The 19,238-nt window shown below is 59.9% G+C and overlaps 2 protein-coding genes across 3 annotated transcripts in view; both read right to left on the bottom strand.

Annotated features, from left to right (window-relative positions):
• PAK4 (p21 (RAC1) activated kinase 4) overlaps positions 1-1,505 on the bottom strand; it is a 91,120-nt gene extending 89,615 nt beyond the window's left edge. For both annotated transcript variants that reach the window (XM_073321954.2, XM_073321955.2), the window contains exon 1: positions 1,367-1,505. The gene's annotated coding sequence lies outside the window, so the exon portion shown is untranslated. The remainder of the gene's footprint in view (positions 1-1,366) is intronic.
• Positions 1,506-6,279: 4,774 nt separating this feature from the next.
• On the bottom strand, positions 6,280-18,797 carry ACP7 (acid phosphatase 7, tartrate resistant (putative)). Its single transcript, XM_073321742.2, has 14 exons — positions 18,618-18,797; positions 16,217-16,482; positions 15,379-15,579; positions 14,467-14,649; positions 13,616-13,641; positions 12,813-12,910; positions 12,508-12,570; positions 11,942-12,056; positions 11,739-11,852; positions 11,465-11,522; positions 10,337-10,404; positions 10,133-10,204; positions 9,298-9,435; positions 6,280-7,315 (listed from the first exon to the last, which is right to left on the bottom strand). Exons 2-14 carry the CDS (start codon positions 16,320-16,322, stop codon positions 7,250-7,252), a joined length of 1,308 nt encoding a protein of 435 aa, XP_073177843.1. The 5' UTR covers positions 16,323-16,482; positions 18,618-18,797; the 3' UTR covers positions 6,280-7,249.
• Between the last annotated feature and the right edge of the window lie 441 nt (positions 18,798-19,238).

Below are 19,238 nucleotides of genomic sequence, written 5' to 3'. Positions count from 1 at the left end.
CACTTACCTCTTCTCACTTCCCACAAGTCCTCTGTGCCCCAGCTGCCCCCTCCTGTCACATGCGCCCTATACATGCCCTCAGCTCCCCTATACACCCCCCACCCTCAACTCCCCCTTCCTCTCAAATGGCCACTTCCCTTACATGCCCCCTTCCCCCAGCCCCACTCTGCTCACACATCCCAGTTGCAGACAGAGTCCTGCACCAATACAAAAATTTGTATCCAGTGCCAATCCGCGAACATGGTCCACGGACATCCCAGATTGGCAGGGCTCTACACGCGCACACACCGCTCCCCCACCCCCCCTCACCCCGATGCCTTCATATCCCCCTTGTGCCCCCAACGCCTCAGCTCCCCCACCCCTCACACACCCCCTTCCCCCAACTTGATCCCCCTCCCCAGCCCCCAATCCCTCACATACTCCCCACCCCTCAGCTCTCTCTCCTCTCACACCCCCTTCCCCCAACTTGATCACCCTCCCCAGCCCCCAACCCCCCACATACTCCCCACCCCTCGGCTCCCCCTCCTCTAACACCGCCTCCCCCCAACTTCATCCCCCTCCCCAGCCCCCAACCCCCCTCGGCTCCCCCTCCTCTCACACTCCCCCCCCCCACCTTGATCCCCCTCCCCAGCTCCCTACCCCCCTCGGCTCCCCCTCCTCTAACACCGCCTCCTCCCAACTTCATCCCCCTCCCCAGCCCCTGAACCCCCTAGGCTCCCCCTCCTCTCACACCCCCTCCCCCAACCACCACCTTGATCCCCCTCCATAGCCCCCAAACCCCCACATACCCCCCACCTCCCCCTCTGCTCACACCCGCTCCCCCCACCTTGATCCCCCTCCCCAGCCCCCTACCCCCCTCGGCTCCCCCTCCGCTCACACCCGCTCCCGCCACCTTGATCCCCCTCCCCAGCCCCCAACCCCCCTCGGCTCCCCCTCCTCTCTCATCCCCTCCCCCCACCTTGATCCCCCTCCCCAGCCCCCAACCCCCCTCGGCTCCCCCTCCTCTCTCATCCCCTCCCCCCACCTTGATCCCCCTCCCCAGCCCCCTCCCCCCCTCGGCTCCCCCTCCTCTCTCATCCCCTCCCCCCACCTTGATCCCCCTCCCCAGCCCCCAACCCCCCTCGGCTCCCCCTCCTCTCTCATCCCCTCCCCCCACCTTGATCCCCCTCCCCAGCCCCCTACCCCCCTCGGCTCCCCCTCCGCTCACACCCGCTCCCCCCACCTTGATCCCCCTCCCCAGCCCCCAACCCCCCTCGGCTCCCCCTCCTCTCTCATCCCCTCCCCCCAACTTCATCCCCCTCCCCAACCCCCCTCGGCTCCCCCTCCTCTCACTCCCCCTCCCCCCCATATCTCAACCCCCCCTCACCGGCTGTCTCCCGGGGGCAGGGCGGGGGCTCTCGCGCTGTCTCCCCCCGGGTCCTGGTCACTCCGCCGCCGCCGCAGCCACCATATTAGGAACCAGCCAACATCCGGGGACACCCCCCTCCTTCCTCGGCTCTTCCCCGTCCCCCCGGCAACAGGGGCCGCCTCCTGAGGGGGGGAGGAGGCAAACCCACCCCCACCTCCCATTCTCCACCTCTGATTGGCCGAAAACGACGCCGCTCTGCGGGCACTGCCCACTCGGGGGCGGAGGGGGCGGGAGAACTCGCAGCATCGTGCGTTCTGATTGGCTAGAGGAGAGGCTGATTGATGGGAGGAGGAAAAGGGGGCGTGCCTTCTCTTAAAGGGGACGTCGCCCCCTTCTGTGGAGTGGGTGGGGTCAGCCCGGGGAGAGGGCGAGGGCGTGGAGGCGTGGGGGGTAGCTCCTATTGACCTTTCCCAGACTGCCACGGGCGGGTGGGGTCATCTTGTCACAGCACTGCCACCATTTTCAGCATGTGATGTTGCCAGACACCCTAATGACGTCCTCCGAGCAAGACAAGGTGTCATCATGTTGTGCTTTGATGTCATCACAAAAAGGCATGACATCATCCAGCCACAGGGGGTTGTCACCATGGCGCGCTATGATGCTTTGGCTGAGGTCATTTGATCCCACCCTAAGATCATCTGAGAAATGTGACATCGTGGCGTGATAGGGCATCATCTCCTGGGGTCCTGCAGTCACTCGCTCCGGCCGAAACGTGACATCATGCCGCACGATGACATCACGAGACGAAGACCCGGCATCGCTCGGTCCCATCCTTGCACCATGATGCGGCATCATGAGGTGAGATGCGAGACCCCCGGGGCTGCGAACCCTTGTGATGTTCCCATGGTATTTGACCAGGAGTCCTGAAACCCAGCCACCACCCTCCCCCAGTCAATAGACAACACTCCTTCCCAGTGGCAGAAATAGAACCCAGGCATCCTGCAGTCTAGAGGTTAAAGGAGGGAACTGGGAGTCTGGATATGTGGCCTTGGTCAAGTCATTTCACCTGCCTATGCCTCAGTTTCCCCTTCTGTAAACTGTGGGGATAATACCTACTTCCCAGGTGGGTCATGAGGCTGACTGGGCGCAGGGAAAGTCACGATCCAAAGAGCATGGCCACCTGGGCTGTATTTAGGACCAACACAGCCCCGGAGAACCCAGCCATTCCCAGCAGCCGTTCCTGCCAGCAATCAGCCCTAACCCACTTGCTAAATTAAGCGCTTTGACAGTGCAAGGCAAAGAATGAGCCACCCACATGGCAGCTAATAATAGTCATCGGCTTGTCACTGGAGTTAATTCAGTGCCAGCCTGACAGCCCTGAGGACCAACACCCCTGCTTAATCACAGAGCAGGTACGGTGCGGCCTTGGGTCCTGGAGGGACTCTGTCTGGCAGAGAGAGAGAAGATGTGGCTGTCCGGGCATCCAGGCAACCTAGCACAACGGGCTCCTGGGTCACAACTGGGGCGCCTAGTTGGTCCCATAATACAAATAAATAAACAAATGATATAAGTGCCTTATACCAGTCTAGTCAAAGCAGTACAAACCCCTGGTGTGAATGCAGTTATACCAAGATAAAGGTGCTGGACAGCGATCCCTGTACAGGAAGGGAAATAAGCTATACCGGTATAAGGCACCTCTATCCCAGTATAACAGTGTCTACACGAGGGGTTGTGTTGGTATAACTATATAGGTTATACACACACCCCTAACTGCTATAGTTATAGGGTCATGAAATCTGCGTGGAGAGCAGGTTACAGAATTTCATTAGTTCGGAGTCAGTCTGGTATTTGGTGTTTTTTGATTCCTTTGTACAGTGGAAAGGTCAATCAATCAGTTGTGGATTTCCATGGCACAGTCCCCACCCCTGACAGGACTACAGATGAGCTGCAAAATGGCTAGTGGTTAGAGCGAGGGGGGCGGGGATGTGAGCTAGGATTCCTGGGTTCTATGCCCAGCTATTAGAGCAGGGGAGGACCAGGGATCCGAATTCCTGGGTTCTGTTCTTCTCTCTAGGAGGGAGTGGGGTCTAGTGGTTATAAAGGGGCTTACAAGTCAGGATGATTACAAGAATGGGGAGGGGGCGTTGCAAGGCAGGACACCTGGATTCCGTACCCATCTCCGTTTCTGTCTTGTTGTGGCAAAAAATTCCCCTCTCTGTGCCTCAATTTCCCCATCTGCAAAATGGGAGTGGGGTGTTTTTTTTGGGGGAGGGTGATAAATTATACCAGCAACTGGGAAGTGCTTTGAGATCACAGGATAAAAAGATCTGTGTAAGTAACACTAGTTATCATGGGGATCATCCACCACCACCACCACCCCCCCACACACACACACACGCCCAACAGGACATATTGCACAGCTGCTTTTAGCAAGAAAACCCTACAGCAATAGATGGCTGATTAATAAAATCCCCAGAGCCCCATCCTAACGCCCCGTGCCTGGTGCACGCTGCCCATTCTCTCTGCTAGGCGTGCACGGGCCATTGCCAACTCTCTGCCAACCTTTGCTCCTTCGCTGCCAGCCAGATTTCAAAGTCCTGGGGCTTTTGCAGATGAATGTCCTGGGCTCGGTAAGGTCGCTCTGAGATGCTCAGCAGCAGAGAAATTCCGCCCCCACGTGGAGAACTTAGTGGTAGCTAGCGTTAATGCTGGTGAAAGGGCCCTGGAGACTGGAGGCCCTGGGTTTATCCCTAGGACAGGAGAGAGCGGTAACATCATCCATCACATCTTAGCGAGTGATGAAGCCCACATCGCAGCCCGGGTGGGAACACCACACAATATGGGGGTCTATACTGGGGTCACTGCATAAAGGCCTGTGTTATGCAGGGCCTCAGCCTAGATCACTGGGCCTCCAAACTTTTTCATGTGCTTTTGGGTTCACCTCTGTCAACGTGACCCACCCTCCCCAGTCCCACATCGAGCCCTGCTTCCCCCAATCCCCAGGAAGCATGAGGGTTTATAGCCCTGGCAAAAGCCTAGCCAAAAGCTCTAGGGATACTTTACTAACTTGCCCTGTTCATCAGGGCCCCATACAGAACTGTGCTAATGAGCTCAAAGTCAGAAGAGGAAATCAAGGACCGCGTGGAAAGGCAAAATTGAAGCCCAGCTCTTGTACTCAACTCCCTGGGTAAATCGGCAGCCTAAAGAGTTTCAGGGGCCTTAGCTAGGAAGGCGCCTCTCTTGTACTACCTAAACAGAGTGTGTTCTCCCCTTCCCAGCTCTCTACCAGACACGGGCAAACCAAGCCCTGGTATTCTAAAGACCCTGCAGTCATGAATTTGCTTTTATTCTGCCCAGGTATATATACAGCCATCCAGCCCTCCCATCTAAATGTATCTGATGTTGGGGCCATTCTGTATTCAGCTGCCTCATTCAGAGATTATGAACCAGAAGGGGTCAGTCTAACCTCTTGCATAACCCAGGCCATTGGACTTCCCTGAATTCATTTCTGTTTGAACTAGTGCCTACCTAGGGATCTTTTTTAGAGTGTAGCATTAACTAGACTAAGTCTGGTGAGCTGGGTTCTCAGTCAAGTTGCCCGCTTGCTCTCTGAACCCTGCTAACCTCTTGGCCTCCAGGAGTTCATGTGCCAGTGAGTTCCACTGGCTAATGGGTGAAAACGGCATAGGCCCTGAGGTTTTCTTTTCCGCGGGGCTGCTCCACCCCCACTCCACCCCTCCCCTGAGGCCCGGCCCTGCCCTCACTCCGCCTCTTCCAACCCCCATTCTGCCCCCTCCCCGAGACCCCCACCCACTCGCTGCTCTCTGCCCTCTCCCAAGTCCCTCCCCCAGCTGATCAGGGTGCCACCAAACAGCTGTGGCTGGTGGATGCTAAGCACCCACTATTTCCCCCCCCATTTTTACCATGTTCCCTCTTATTCATCTCCAAGGTCAGAGTCCCACTCTTTCAGTCTCTCTTAATAGGAGCCAGTAGATTAAAACAGTCAATGCAGGATAGTGACTTTTACACTGTTATCAAAGCCCAGACAGGAAACTGAGCTCCTTCATCACCCGGGTTCTGAGTTGCATTAGCACGGAGGAGCCCCAGTCACGGAGCCCATCGCGCTAGGCGCTGTACAAACACAGAACAAAAAGACACTCCCTGCTCCAAAACGGCTGACAAGCCACATACAGGAGAAGAGGTGGGACCGATGGGGGAGCGCAGGGAGACAGCCTTGGTCAGCGAGATGGGCAGTACCTCTCACAGCCGCCGATGTAAGTGTGGGGAAAAAACGAACTCTCACCAGGGCTTTCTGCAAAGGGCAGCAGAAATCTGGCCTAGCATTGGCCCGCCCCTGACTGTGGCAATGATCTAGGAGGAACCTGGGAGCCAGCGGGCTCTCTCACTGGCCCATGAAGGAGAGATGCTACAGCGGCGTCTATCTCACGCCCTTGGCACAGGGCAGTGTGTATCAGTAATCAGAAAACTTAGGCAAAATACCCAAGTTAAGTAGCTCCTCTGCCCCACTAGAGACCCCCCCCCATACACACCCCCCATAGCCCGCACGTGGACCCAGAGACTCCCAGAAATTCTCCCTGTGCCAGCCACCTATCTGGGAGACACCATAAAGCCAGGCTGCCTGCCTGCCATCAGTCCTCTCAACTGAGCGCTTGCTGGCCAGGTGCTCCTTGAGGCCATCACCTGACCTCTACCCCCCCAGCTTCAACTAGGAGGCAGCTGATCAGTCCCAGGTGGGGCTGAGCCCACCTCCCCTTAAAGGGGCCGGTGACAGAGCCGAAGTCTCCTCTCTGTGACTCAAGGATTTGGAGGGGGCGCCTCCTGATTTACACCGGAGCAGAATCTGGCCCTAAAACAGTCAAGGCACCAAAGGCAAATCAAGCGCTGTCTGAAGGAGATGAGCATCGCACACCTTTTGAGCTTGATTTTGTTTTGTTAATTTCCAAAGCATCAGTACAAAGGACCCAGCGTGTAGCTCGAAGATTTAAGGATCATACAACGAACCTCAGAGATGTACCATGGGCCATGCTTGATGGCGAAAGGCAAATCTAGCCCCATCCCTTGCCGCCTTGCAGCTCCGTGTAGGGCTTATTGCATTACAGGAACTAGCAGCAGGGGAGAAAGCCTGGTACGGAGGCTCAGCTCATGGAGGAAAGAACAAATAAGGAAAGAAAACCATCAGATCCCAGCACCCCTTCCCCCCGCACACAGTCTGAGAGCCAGAAGAAGTCAAGCAGCAGAGATGCCCCGGGCAAAGGCTAGAGAACATTTTAGATCTAGGGGGGGTTTTCCTAAGAGGCAGAATGGGCCAGTGGATTGAACAAAGGACTGGAAGTCAGGATGCCTGGGTTCTATTCCTGACATGCGAGGGGCAGATCTAGTGGTTAGAACAGGGGGGCTGGGAATCAGGGTTCTGCTCCTGCCTCTTGGAGGGGAGTGGGGTGTAGTGGTTAGAGCAGGGGGGACTCCTGGGTTCTATTCCTGACTCTGAGAGGGGAATGGGATCTAGTGATAAGGGAAGACTGGAAAGCAAGACCCCTAAATCTAAGATTTTGGTCAATGTTCTTCCTGTCTCTGTGCCTCAGTTTCTCCATCTATAAACTGGGAATACACAGACAGAACCCCACCCGTATAAAGTGCTCTGAGACCTAATACGCTCAGTTGCAGCAAAGCGCTTTTTCACCATTATAAAGACCCAGCTGCAGGGTCCGACGTATCCTTCCAGTGCCATACATCAAGGCCTGCAAGAGCGGTCTTTGGATTTGATCAGTTTAGTTTGTAGCCATGCAGGGAGCTCTGACTCCAGCCAGATAGCGAGGAATTCAGAGTTTCCTAAGGATGCAGTCCCTCTGCTCAACTCAGGGCTGGGTGCCTGCTGCCGGGCTAAAGCCAAGCTTTGGGGCCATGCAACTCCTTGATGAGCCAGATCCCATCCACAAGTTTCCCGTCCTGAAAGACAAAACCAGGACTCAGGTTCAGGGGTGGCTCCAGGGGATGTTCCTCCACTGCTCAGAACCCAAGACAAGCTTCATGGTGAGCCTCAGAACCCAGGGCGGGTCTATGGCAACGTGTTGGGAATGGGGACGGGAGGGATGAATTGGGACCACAAAGGGGCAAGATTCATTCTGTGACGAAGTGGGAATGTTCTTAATGTTTTCCCTGAATACTGTGTGGGTGCCTCAGTTTCCCCGATGCAGTTCTTAAGTATCCAGGTGGTGGGATAAGGGTGTGTGATTGTGGCAGAGCCCTAGGGGGCCAGTGTGATGGTGTCTACACAGAGAATGGCCGACACCCTGTCTCCTGGCAACTGATGGCCTGGGCCCCTCCTCTGCAAAGGTGCCAACTGAAGGTGTTGGAGAACAAAGGGATCAGGTGGCCTCCTGGCCCGGGAAAGAGACAAAGGCCAGAGGAGGGGCTGGAGAGTTTCAGTTTGGAGCTGGCTGGGGAAATGGAGGGAGGCCAGATGGGGCTCTGGCCTCCCTGCCCCCCAAGATGGACCTGACTGAGGGGTCCTGTTTCCTGTACCTACAAGCTCTGTTTTAGACCATGTTCCTGTCGTCTAATAAACCTTCTGTTTTACTGGCTGGCTGAGAATCACGTCTGACTGTGGAATTGGGGTGCAGGACCCTCTGGCTTCCCCAGGACCCCGCCTGAGCGGACTCACTGCGGGAAGCGCACGGTGTGGACGGGGATGCTGAATGCTCCGAGGTCAGCCCCAGGAAGGTGGAAGCTGTGTGAGCTGCTTGCCCTGGAGACAGGCTGCTCACAGAGAGGAGGCTGCCCCAGAGTCCTGCCTGGCTTCTTAGGGGCAGTTCCAGAGCATCACTCAGTGACTCCGTGACACATTCACACTGGTGGCAGGGATGGGATTGCAATATATCCCCAGTGGCATGAAGATGTGCCTTATCCCCCCAGCTCTCTAGAGCTATTTCCCCTCCACCAGACCCGCATTCTGGATTTCACTAAACCCTTCCCCTGCAGCCCCCTTAATCTGAAGCACCGATTAAGCATTCAAATGAAGTTGATTATCACGTTTCTAACAAAGGAAACATCCATGTTTAGCAAACCGCAGCTACAGGGATTTGGATTTACTCCTAACGCTAGGAGAGGCATGGGGTCTAGCAATTAGAGGAGAGAAGGCTGGAAGTCAAGACCCTGAGGATATGAATTCAATGTTAGGCTGCTCTGGAGAGAGGTGGTGAGAACTCTGGGAGGTTCCATGGCTCAGGCCCATTTCCAGTGTGAACCCACCGAAGTTAGAAGGACCAAAACAGCAGGGATCTGCCCGGCTTCCCACCCAGCTCCCGCAACACAGGAGCCAGATTCCCAAAAGCCTTCAGCACCTACTCCCAGCCCCCACTCCTCACTCTACTCACTAGACCCCGCCACCCCTCTCTGCTTGCCCCCTATATCCGCTTGGAGCTAGACAAGCCCAAATGCTTCCTGTGCCTTTCTCCAGAGACGCCCAGCTCCAGACTTCTCCCACCCTAGGCTGGAGGAGAGTTCAGCGCTGCTTTACCCCCAGGGTTTCCCTTCTCTGCCACTGCCTCGTGGTAACACCCCAAGGGTGCCAGCTGAGATTCAGGGAGAGGTTGCTATGGCAGGATGGTAGCATTCAGAGGGAGAGGGGGCCAGTGGGTAGAGCCGGGAGGCGGGGGCTGGGAGGCAGGACTCCTGGGTCCTCTCCCCAGTTGTGGGAGGGGAATGATGTCTAATGGTTAGAGCAGAGGGGTGCTGGGAGTCAGGACGCCCGAGTTATATCCTTGGTTCTGGAAGGGAAGTGGGGTCTAGTGGTTAATGTTCAGTGCCCAGATACCCCTGCAATGGGTCCACTGCACAGTCCAATGCACATTGAGCCAGCCCAGGTAGGGATCGGATCGGGCAGGACGGGGTGGGCGTAGGTGGGGGTCCATCCGCCGGCCATGCCATACCTGGTCGTCAGACACTTGCTCCAGCCAGATATGGCTGCGGTTGACAATTTGCAGGCGCGTGTAGCCGTAGTCCTTGATGCGCAGGGCGCTCCACTCTCGTGGGTAGGGGACAAAGCAGTCCAGCCTCTCCTTACAGCCCTGCGGGGGATGGAGGGGGGCAGAGCCCATTGCATGACCATGTTGGGGCAGGGGGGAGAAAGAGGGCAGGGCTACATCTTAGCTTCTTTCCCAGCTAAACTCCTCCTCCCACTGCCTCAGCCCCACCTCCACTGCACATCAATCCCTCCACCCCCTATCCCTTTCAAGGCAACGTGGCCTAGCAGATAGAGCATTGGATGGAGACCCCGGTGCCCTTGGGCGAATCACTGCCCTGCCCATGCCTCAGTTTCTCTCTTCTCAGTCTGCTCCCAGCTTCACGCCTCCTCTCCCGATCCCTCCATCTTCTCATGGAGCCTCTTACCCCAACCCATCCATCCCCTGGGCAGCTGGGGCCCAATCCTGCCCTACCCCCACGCCGCGGGACTGTCCTGAGACAGGATCAGGCCCAGCTCCACTCCTCGTACTCTTGCCCTTAAACTAACACCCCCAACAGGCATCTAAATTAGGCCCCGATCCTGGAAGCGCCGCACTGAATTTCTATGGGATCTGAGGGCACTCAGCACCACTCAGGTGGTGTTTGGTGCTTAACGGGATCAGGCCCTTAAATCGTGGGCAGAGACGCCCGGCCGCGGTTTCACCATTGACTCGCATGGCGAGCAGAGGCGGGCCCGTGGCGGCTGGTATCGGCCCGTGCTGGGCGCCACACTACCAGGCTCGGGCACCCGCTGTCACTTACAGCCGATCCGGTGATGATATGGACGGGCGCCCTGGGATTGGTGTAGGGCGATTTGGTGCTGCCGTTGTAGACCTGCAGTGGGGGGAGGCAGACGGGGTCATTTCAGACTCAGATCTTGGACTCAATCCCCTAATCAGGCTGGACAGCGACCCCGGAGAGACCCCCCCCCAGACACCCGCAACCCCCACCCCAATCAGGAGTCACCTGATAGTTGTAGACCGGCCACAGCCTCTCGTAGGAATGTTCATGGGCCCACAGCTCTAGGTCGACACCTGGTGAAGAGAGGACAGCACTGGCTCAGGACTCTGGCCACTGGATCTTAGACCCATGGCTGAATTGGTGGCCTAGGCATGCTCTGCCCTGGGGCCCTGTCGCTGGGCGAGCCGGCCCTTTAAGAGATAGGGTGTGGGGCTCAGCCCATGTTCCCAGGTGAATTACGGGAGAGTCCGGGTAGGAGACAGGGAAAGAAATATTCATTGCCCGAACTGTCATAATCTGTGTCTCTACAAGAACACGTGGAAGGGATCATATACCAACCGGGACCCGCTGGTCCTTCATATGAGTCCATACTGTACAAAGAATGAGAAAGGTGGGCTGGGAACAGGCACAAAAAGGAGTTACGCAAGCAGGTACCTAACCCTAGCCTGCCCTACCGAAGGTAATGCTATGCCACCCGCTTGCCTGGGCCTGCGGGATAAACTGAGCAAGGCCAGACCTCGGAGGGCGATGAAAAAAGCAACCAAAGCCATCAAGCTAAACGAGTGGGTGGGGAGGGGGGCAGGCCCCTTAACCAGCATGACGGGGGACAGAGCCTGCGGCGCCAGGAATCCCTCGTGGGACTGGAAACAGAGACAATAGGAGATAGAAGCAGAGAAGTCCTTGGAGGTGCCCGTCACCTGGGGGGGCGCACGAGGCCAGAGCTGAGAAAGGTGCTGGGGGCCCGAAGTCCCTGGGGTGTGGGCTCTGTCGCTGACGTCCGGGAGTGTCCGGGGAGAGGGACTGGGCCCAGCAGGGGAGACTCAGGCCCGTTGGGGGTCTCCCTGCATCGGTACCCAGGCTGGCTCATCCCCACACTACGCACCGGCTGCTGGTGGCAGGGCTCTGGGCTAGGGCTGCATGACACAGAGACACCCAGAAAGTGACAGAAGCCCGTCCTGGTCGGCGTGAGCCCCCAAAGCGCCTTGGTGCCACTCTGCCACCCTTCCCCCCATCGCCCCGGGGCTCCAGCTGACAGCCCCAGCGCATGTCCTGCAGGGGGAGTTTCCCAGGTTCCCTCCTAGGGGGTGCTGCCGGGGGAGGCTGGAGGGATGGGGGGTGAGGGGCAGCGGGTACCGTATTTATAGAACAGGTCCTCCAGGCCATACTGATGTTGGGGGAGCCCTCGGCGAACCTGAGGAGAAAGACAGCGGGGGGGAGAGGGGAATCAGCAGCTGGCGGGGGGCCTGGTGGGTTGCCCCACATTCTCTCCTTAAGGCCCTCCAGCGAGGTCCCCCCGCCCCCTGGAACGGCCTCCCTGGATCAGTCTGCAGGTCCCCACTCGGCTCCCTCCCCGCTGGGTGCGAGAGCATCCCCCCTCTCTCCTCCACAGCGGCTCCCCCCCACTCACGATGCTCTCGTGCTTCGTGCAGTCGTCTAAGTCGTTGTTGGAGCAGTACATGGGCCGATGCCCCATGGTGACGATCCACGGGAACCGCCGGCGCCGATCCGGCCGCGTGGCCTCCTGCCGTGCCGCCGGGGGGAGAGAGAGACTGTGAGCGAGAAAGTCTGGGCGGGTGGCAGCCGGGGGTGGGGGTTTGGGGGCGTGTCTACCTGTAGGTCTCTCTCGAGCCATTGGTACTGCTCCTGGACGAGGTGGCGACCGTAGTTTAGGTAGAAATACACCTCAGTGGAGAAGGAGATGACGTGGGCAGGGCCGATGTCCCAGCTCGGGGGGCAGAGAAGCAGAATCATATGGTGACAAGGGAGGGAAGGCGAAGGATGAGCCCTGTGCTATGCTGGGGGGAAACTGAGGCACACGATGGGGGGAAGCAGCCTGCCCCTCAACACACACAGTGAGTCAGTAGGAGCAATAGAACCCAGGAGGCCTGGCTCCCAGCCCCCTGCTCTAACCACTAGACCCCACTCCCCTCCCAGAGCTGGGATAGAACCCAGGAGGCCCGGCTCCCAGCCCCCTGCTCTAACCACTAGACCCCACTCCCCTCCCAGAGCTGGGATAGAACCCAGGCGCCCTCCAACCCCCTCACACACACACTCTAACCAAGTACGGCCAGGCCCAGAGAGTCCTGCCCCAGGTGTTCTTATCCTCCTGCACCTCTGCCAGGGTCGGGCACCTGGGGCTGGAATGCTGCCCCCTGGGGGCGAGGTGGGGTGCTCACCTGTACCACAGGCCCTCCGTGTCACCGGGCATGCTGAATCGGGCACGGTAGTTGGAGAAGTTGCTGGGGGAGGGAAGAACAATTAGGGGCTGCAGTGGGGTGTGTGTGCGGGGGTGGATTTAACCCTTCCAATTCCCAGCCCGGCATCTCAAGCATCCCTAATGCACCCCTCACCCTGGCCTCTAAGCTGCCACTCCTAGTCCATCCCCTGGGAGCAGATGGAGACACCTCCGGCTCCGCCACCTCTTTCCCCACCCCAACCGCAGGCTGAGAGGTTCCCAGGGCAACAAATTCCCCCCACTCACTATTTCTCCTCGTGGTTCCCCGGGCATGTCATATACGGTACCGATGCGGCAATGGGCTCGATCTTGCGCATGAAGGCATCTCCGACCATGGCATTACACTACACCCCAGAGACAGTCGCATCAGCCGAGGCACCTGGGAACGCTGCACCCTCAGAGTACATTTACATGCCTAGGGGCTGCGTGTACCCCGGGTGGCTGGAGGGCCACATGCCTGGAAGCGGGTGGGCAGATCCGTGTGCAAATGCAAACACGTGTGTGCGTTTGCATACATGGCCACCAGGGCACGGATGGGGCGTGGGGTGGACGGGGCCAACCCGCCTCGCATCGTTGCTTCAATTCCCATCGCAGGCTACGCTGCTCCCTGGCACATCCCGAAGCAGTTCCAATCTCCCATGGGCCTGGGCTCATAATACCAGCCTCCTGGGCAAGTCGCCGTGTGCGGGAATCAAACCCCCACCCCCCACGTGCCAGCCTCTGCCAGCTGGGTTAGTTCCAGGGCTGGAGCAGCTTTGTAAACCTCACTGAGTCCATGAGGCATGCAGGGTAGAGATACCCATACAGGCTGGGTGGGACGCACACAGGTGAATGTACATACATGGGGGCACAAGCATCTCTGCTAGAAACCCTTGGAGATGAGCACACAGCCCCTTCTCCTGGGGGACCCCCTCCCAGCGATGGCCCTAGATCTCCACTGCAGAGACACCAGTGAGTGGGGCCAGCCCCCCAGACATGGAGGGGAGCAGGATGGGGCACAGCCGGAGGAGAAGCGAAGGCGAAAGAGGCAGCATGGATACAGAATTTACCTGGTCCATATCATAGGCAAAATCCCCTGGGAAAGACAAGAGGATCACAGTGAATTGGCTGCTCTGCCCTGGGGGCAGGGGGCAGCCTGGGCGCAGATTTTACCCAGATTTGAGGTTACCCCCCCATTTGAAGCCGACGATGCTGGCTTGATGCCCTCTGAATCCTGCTCTAACCCCTGGAGGGGAGAGGGGTGCTCTCGAGGGCTGAAAGGCAGAGCCGCCCAGGGGATTCAGGGGGCCTGGGATCTTCGGCGGCGGGGGTCCTTCCGCTCCGGGTCTTCAGGGCACTTTGCCGAAGATCCGGAGCGGAAGGAGCGGTGGCGGGTCCTTCACCCCGGGTGTGTTCGGCAGCACTGAAGGACCCCCCCCCCCGCCGCCAAAGTGCCGCCGAAAACTCTCGTGGGGACCCCTGCGGGGCCCAGGGCAAATTGCCCCACTTGCCCCCCCCCTTCTGGCCGGCCCTGCTGAGAGGTGAGTCTAGTCCTTGGCTGACATCCCCAACGAGGGGGGCAATTAGAGCCCCCAGCAGTGCTTTGGGGGACATAGGCCCTGCCATCCCAGGAGCTGGACACGGACCCAGCGAGTTCGTTCCCGGGGGCACCAACAGTCATGAGATGGGGATGACTGTCGGTCATTCCTGACATGGATGGGATGGGAGCTGGTGCCCCCTAGACGGAAAAGGCCCCGTGTCCCATTCTCTGCCCCCCCGAGCCAGCCAGTCTCCTGCCCTGGGGCTGGATCACCAGCGCCCACTAGAGGGAAAAGGCCCCGTGTCCCGTTCCCCGCCCCCTGAGCCCATCCCTTCTCCAGCCCCAATCCCAGGGCCTGGGGGAGCACGGCGTGACACCGACCTACGTGCAGGATCACGTCGTACATGTCCAGCTGCGTGTCGCGCAGAAGCCTGGGCAGGGACTGGGGGTTGATGTTCCCCATGTCGCCGAAGACAGCGAGACGCGGGCTCCAGTCGGTGCCATTCGGCAGAGCCCGGAAGCTGTGGGGCCGGCTCCAGCCCAGCGGGCTCCCACAGCGATAAGCTACAGGGGAAGAGCAGGGAGAGACTCAGACACCTGTAGGGTGACCGGACAGCAAGTGTGAAAAATCGGGATGGGGTGGGGGCTAATAGGAGCCTATATAAGAAAAAGACCCAAAAATCGGGACTGTCCCTATAAAATCGGGACATCTGGTCACCACAGACACCTGCTTCTCGTGTGTCCCTCCCTCCCTCCCTGCTGGAGGGGATGAGCCCTGCTCTGTGTGTTCACACGTGATTGCACAGAGAGCAGAGTTTGCACGGCCGGGGGCTGTGTGCACGTGGATCGGACTAGCTGGGAGCTGTGTGCGCGTGTGCGAAAGAGAGAGATTGGGGAGTGTGCATGGCTGGGTGCTCAGGGTGGGGGTGTATTTGGGCCCAAGGCAGATTTGGACCTGGTGATGGTGGATATTGCTGGGGGACACTGTGCTTGTGTGCGTGCCCCGCCTATCAGCGTGCGCGCGTGTCTCAGGGCACGCGTGAGCGTGACAAGGCGTCAGGGAGCGTGGCCGGGTGGCCGGGCACGCGCCCTCCCCCCCCCGCCCCATCAGTGCATATCCCCAGGTCTCAATGGCCCTGCTGCGCCCCCTCCCTGTGGGGGCCCCTTTCTAGAGCCCTGCCCCCATGTCTCTGTCCCTCAGTCTGGTGGCGTGGACGTGGCTTGGCGTGGATGAAGTCTGCAGTGTGCAGGGCCCACTGCCGGGAGAGGAGCCGCGGCCGGGCCCCCGCTTACCGTAGCGCTGCCCGGGAGCCAGACCCCGCAGGGTGACCCGGTGGATCAACATGCTACGGTGCAACCACCCGCCGTCCACGAACCGGCTGGCTTGGCCCTTGGCGGAGGTGGTGAAGGCCCCGCCCGGCTCTGGGCCGAACTCCACGATGGAGCCGGCCGGGTCGAAGGTCGTCCAGGTGACGGTCATGGCGGTGGGGTCGCCTGCCGGGGTTAGAACAGCCTGGTGAGTGCTCGGAGCCCGAGTCTTCCCCGGGACGCCGGCCCTCTCCCTCCCACCGGCTCTGTCTAGGTGCTACAAGGGCCAATTACACACTGAGCCGGCTCCAGACACTTCTACCCTGCCCCAGAACCAGCCTCTGGCTCCAACCCTCCGGCCAGGCATGGATGGGCCTATGGCCAGGCCTGGAGCCAGATCTTGGTTTCCAAGGAGCTGAATCTGCCTGAGAAACTGATTCAACCTTCCCCCATCTCACCAGCACTCTGGAACTGAGGCAGGGAAGTGTTTGCAGGGGGTTGGGAAACTGAGGCACAGAGAGGGGAAGGGACTCACTTGAAGCCAGACAAAGTGGTCACTGCCTGAGCTGGGAATAGAACCCAGGAGTCCTGGCTCCCAGCTCCCCTGCTCTAACCACTAGACCCCACTCCCCTCCCAGAGCTGGGATAGAAACCAGGAGTCTGGGCTTCCAACTCCCCCTACCAACCACTAGACCCCACTCCCCTCCCAAAGCTGGGGACCCCAGGCCCGGTGATATAAACATCAATAACCCAGTGGAGCTGGGCTCCCAGTCTGCCCCACCCTCGGTCCCCCTGCCAGGAGGCGGAGCCCCGACAGCCTCACCTGGGTAGGAGAGATGCACTTGCTCGGGCTGGGTGCGGCGGATGCCCTGGCACAGCAGCCAGGGGAGCACCAGGCAGAGCAGGCAGAGCCAGCCGTGCAACCCCATCCTCGCCCTGCTCTTCCCAGCCGTGTGGAAGAGGGATGGGGAAACGAAAGCTGTGGGGTGGTGGCCTGTGAGCAGGTCAGATCCTCCTGTGGTCCTGAGTCAGCGCCACGCGGCTCTGATTTCCGCAGCCTGATACGTCAGCGGTGAGGCCAGACAGCTCCTGGGGGGCAGAGTTCAAATTCCCAGAGTTAGGGGGGGACCCTGATGGGGGACTGGATCTCGGGGGGCCCAGATGGAGGGCTGGGAGCAGGGGTCAGGGGGAGCTGGGTCCGGGTGTCTCCTAGTGGGGAGGCTAGGAGGAGGTCCTGGGGGAGCTAGCTCTGGGGCTCCCTGATGGGGTGTAGGAGCAGAGTTATTGGGGAGCCGGCTGCAGGGGACAAACACATCCCTTGTGGTGGATTCCTGTATAGGTAGCCAACACACGCCACCCCAGAGGCAGCTGCATCTCAGCACCGGGCGTGGGATGCCTGTAAAAACAGCCCTGGAGCCCTCACAAAGGGGGACTGGGGGGATACAGTCTGTTGGGGAGGGGTTGGGGAGCCCTGGCAGAAGGGGGATGGGGGGCCCTGGGACAGCAACCAAAATTCTCCCTCCCACCTCAAGCCCCAGGCTGACACCGGCTGCCCCTCCCCTGCCAGTTGCTCCTGGCTCCGCCCCGTGGCACTAAGCAGGTGCCCCTCCGCACCACGCTGACCCACCAGGACGGGCAGCCCAGAGTCCCACTCCTAGGCGAACCTGAGAGCAGAGCAGAGGCAGACCCTGTTACCCAAGCTGCCACCCACACCAGCCATCCTGCCCCCCAACTCTGCCCAGAACCCCAATTAGTTAAGGGCTCGGCCGGTGCCAGATGGGAAACCTCGCAAACGGACGACTTGTGCAACCACGGAGTGAACAGTGCCAGGGAGATACCAGCGCCCCCCCACACACACACACACATACTGCCCCCTGCCCTGGCATTAAAGCCCCAGCTCCCTTAGCCAGGGGGTGATGGGAGAACCTAGCGAGGCCCAAGAAATCAGTCATTGGAGAAGCACCGAGGGATGGATCCACCTGAGGGATTCCTCGCGGGAGGGGACGGGGCACAGGCCGGCAGAGACGCCAGCTTGACCTGACTGGCGGAGACGGAGGTGGGGGGGAACGAGGAAGGAAGAACTGGCGCTTCTTAGGTCAGGGTGCTGTGTTAGACCAGGGGGGGCTGGGAGCCAGGACTCCTGGGTTCTCTCCCCAGCTCTGGAAGGGGAGCGGGATCTAGTGGTTAGAGCAGGAGGTGTGGGCTGGGAATCAGGACTCCTGGGTTCTATTTCTAGCTTTGGGAGCTTTCTACCCCACTGTGGCATTCCCACGCATGGCAGCAGCCAGACTGCAGATGCCTTGGGGCAGGGCCCAGCTCCATGCCTGGGCTCTGCAATTTGCTGGGTACCAGTTTCGGTGCTGATGACATCATCAATCATTCCTTGGCTGCTCTCAGCCACCCCCACCCCAATGGAGGTGGTTCAGTGTCATTGACCCCATTTGTGCAGGTGGGGAAACTGAGGCACAGCACGTAGCAAGGGACTTGCCCAAAGTCACGTGGAGAGTCTGTGAGACAGCAGGAATAGAACCCAGCCCTGGGAGGTCAACAACACTGACCTACTTTAACCACCAGACCCCCTCCCAGAGCTGGGAAGAGAACCCAGGAGTCCTGGCTCCCAGCCCCACCCTGCCTCTGACCACTAGACCCCACTGCTCTTCCGGAGCTGGGGATCGAACCCAGAAGTCCTGGCTCCCAGCCCCCCTGCTCTAACCACCAGACCCCACTGCTCTCCTAGAGCTGGGAAGAGAACCCAGGAGTCCTGGCTCCCAACCCCAACCCACCTCTAACCACTAGACCCCGCTGCTCTCCTGGAGCTGGGGAGAGAACCCAGGAGTCCTGGCTCCCAGCCCCACCCCCACCCACTAGACCCCACTGCTCTCCTAGAGCTGGGGAGAGAACCCAGGAGTTCTGGCTCCCAGCCCCACCCTGCCTCTAACCACTAGACCCCGCTGCTCTCCTGGAGCTGGGGAGAGAACCCAGGAGTCCTGGCTCCCAGACCCACCCCCACCCACTAGACCCCACTGCTCTCCTAGAGCTGGGGAGAGAACCCAGGAGTCCTGGCTCCCAACCCCAACCCACCTCTAACCACTAGACCCCGCTGCTCTCCTGGAGCTGGGGAGAGAACCCAGGAGTCCTGGCTCCCAGCTCCCCCCCTGCTCTAACCACTCGCTCACACACCCCTGCCGGTACGGGGGTCTCCCTAGCCCCGCAGTCGCGTTTACCTCGCTCCTCCGCAGCCGCCCGCAGGGCCAGGGCTCCCGCGCTGTCCTCCCAGGGCTGAGCCCGGTCAGCTCGATGCACGCACCAGGCTGCCCCGGCTGCGGTCGGCTCCCTCCGCCGCCCGCCCGGCAGGTGCTGCAGGGCAGGGGCGGAAGGACGTCAGCCCGCAGGAAGCACCGAGCGAGCCATGGGCTGGTGGCAGCCGGCCAGCCCGGGCAGGGAGGCAGAGCCGCACTCCTGGGTCAGGGCATGTGCTCAGGCTGCCGGGCGGCAAAGGCCACACACCGGAAAAGAAGCTTGGGGCTCAGGACTCCTGGGTTCTCTCCCCAGCTCCAGGAGAGCAGTGGGGTCTAGTGGTTGCGGGTGGGGCTGGGGGCTCAGGACTCCTGGGTTCTCTCCCCAGCTCTAGGAGAGCAGTGGGGTCTAGTGGTTGCGGGTGGGGCTGGGGGCTCAGGACTCCTGGGTTCTCTCCCCAGCTCCAGGAGAGCAGTGGGGTCTAGTGGTTGCGGGTGGGGCTGGGGGCTCAGGACTCCTGGGTTCTCTCCCCAGCTCTAGGAGAGCAGTGGGGTCTAGTGGTTGCGGGTGGGGCTGGGGGCTCAGGACTCCTGGGTTCTCTCCCCAGC

This window comes from Lepidochelys kempii, chromosome 23 (assembly GCF_965140285.1).
Source record: "Lepidochelys kempii isolate rLepKem1 chromosome 23, rLepKem1.hap1, whole genome shotgun sequence".
Classification (NCBI taxonomy): domain Eukaryota; kingdom Metazoa; phylum Chordata; order Testudines; family Cheloniidae; genus Lepidochelys; species Lepidochelys kempii.
The sequence above is the reverse complement of the archived record's forward strand: the minus strand, read 5'-3'. Positions and strand labels throughout refer to the sequence as shown.

Excerpts from the sequence above, each read along its gene's own strand:
- ACP7 (XM_073321742.2), bottom strand. The coding sequence starts at position 16,322 with ATGGGGTTGCACGGCTGGCTCTGCCTGCTCTGCCTGGTGCTCCCCTGG. Across the intron at positions 15,580-16,216 it reads AGTGCATCTCTCCTACCCAG|GCGACCCCACCGCCATGACC; the intron begins GTGAGGCTGTCG and ends TAACCCCGGCAG. Across the intron at positions 9,436-10,132 it reads ATATCATCACCGGATCGGCT|GGCTGTAAGGAGAGGCTGGA; the intron begins GTAAGTGACAGC and ends CATCCCCCGCAG.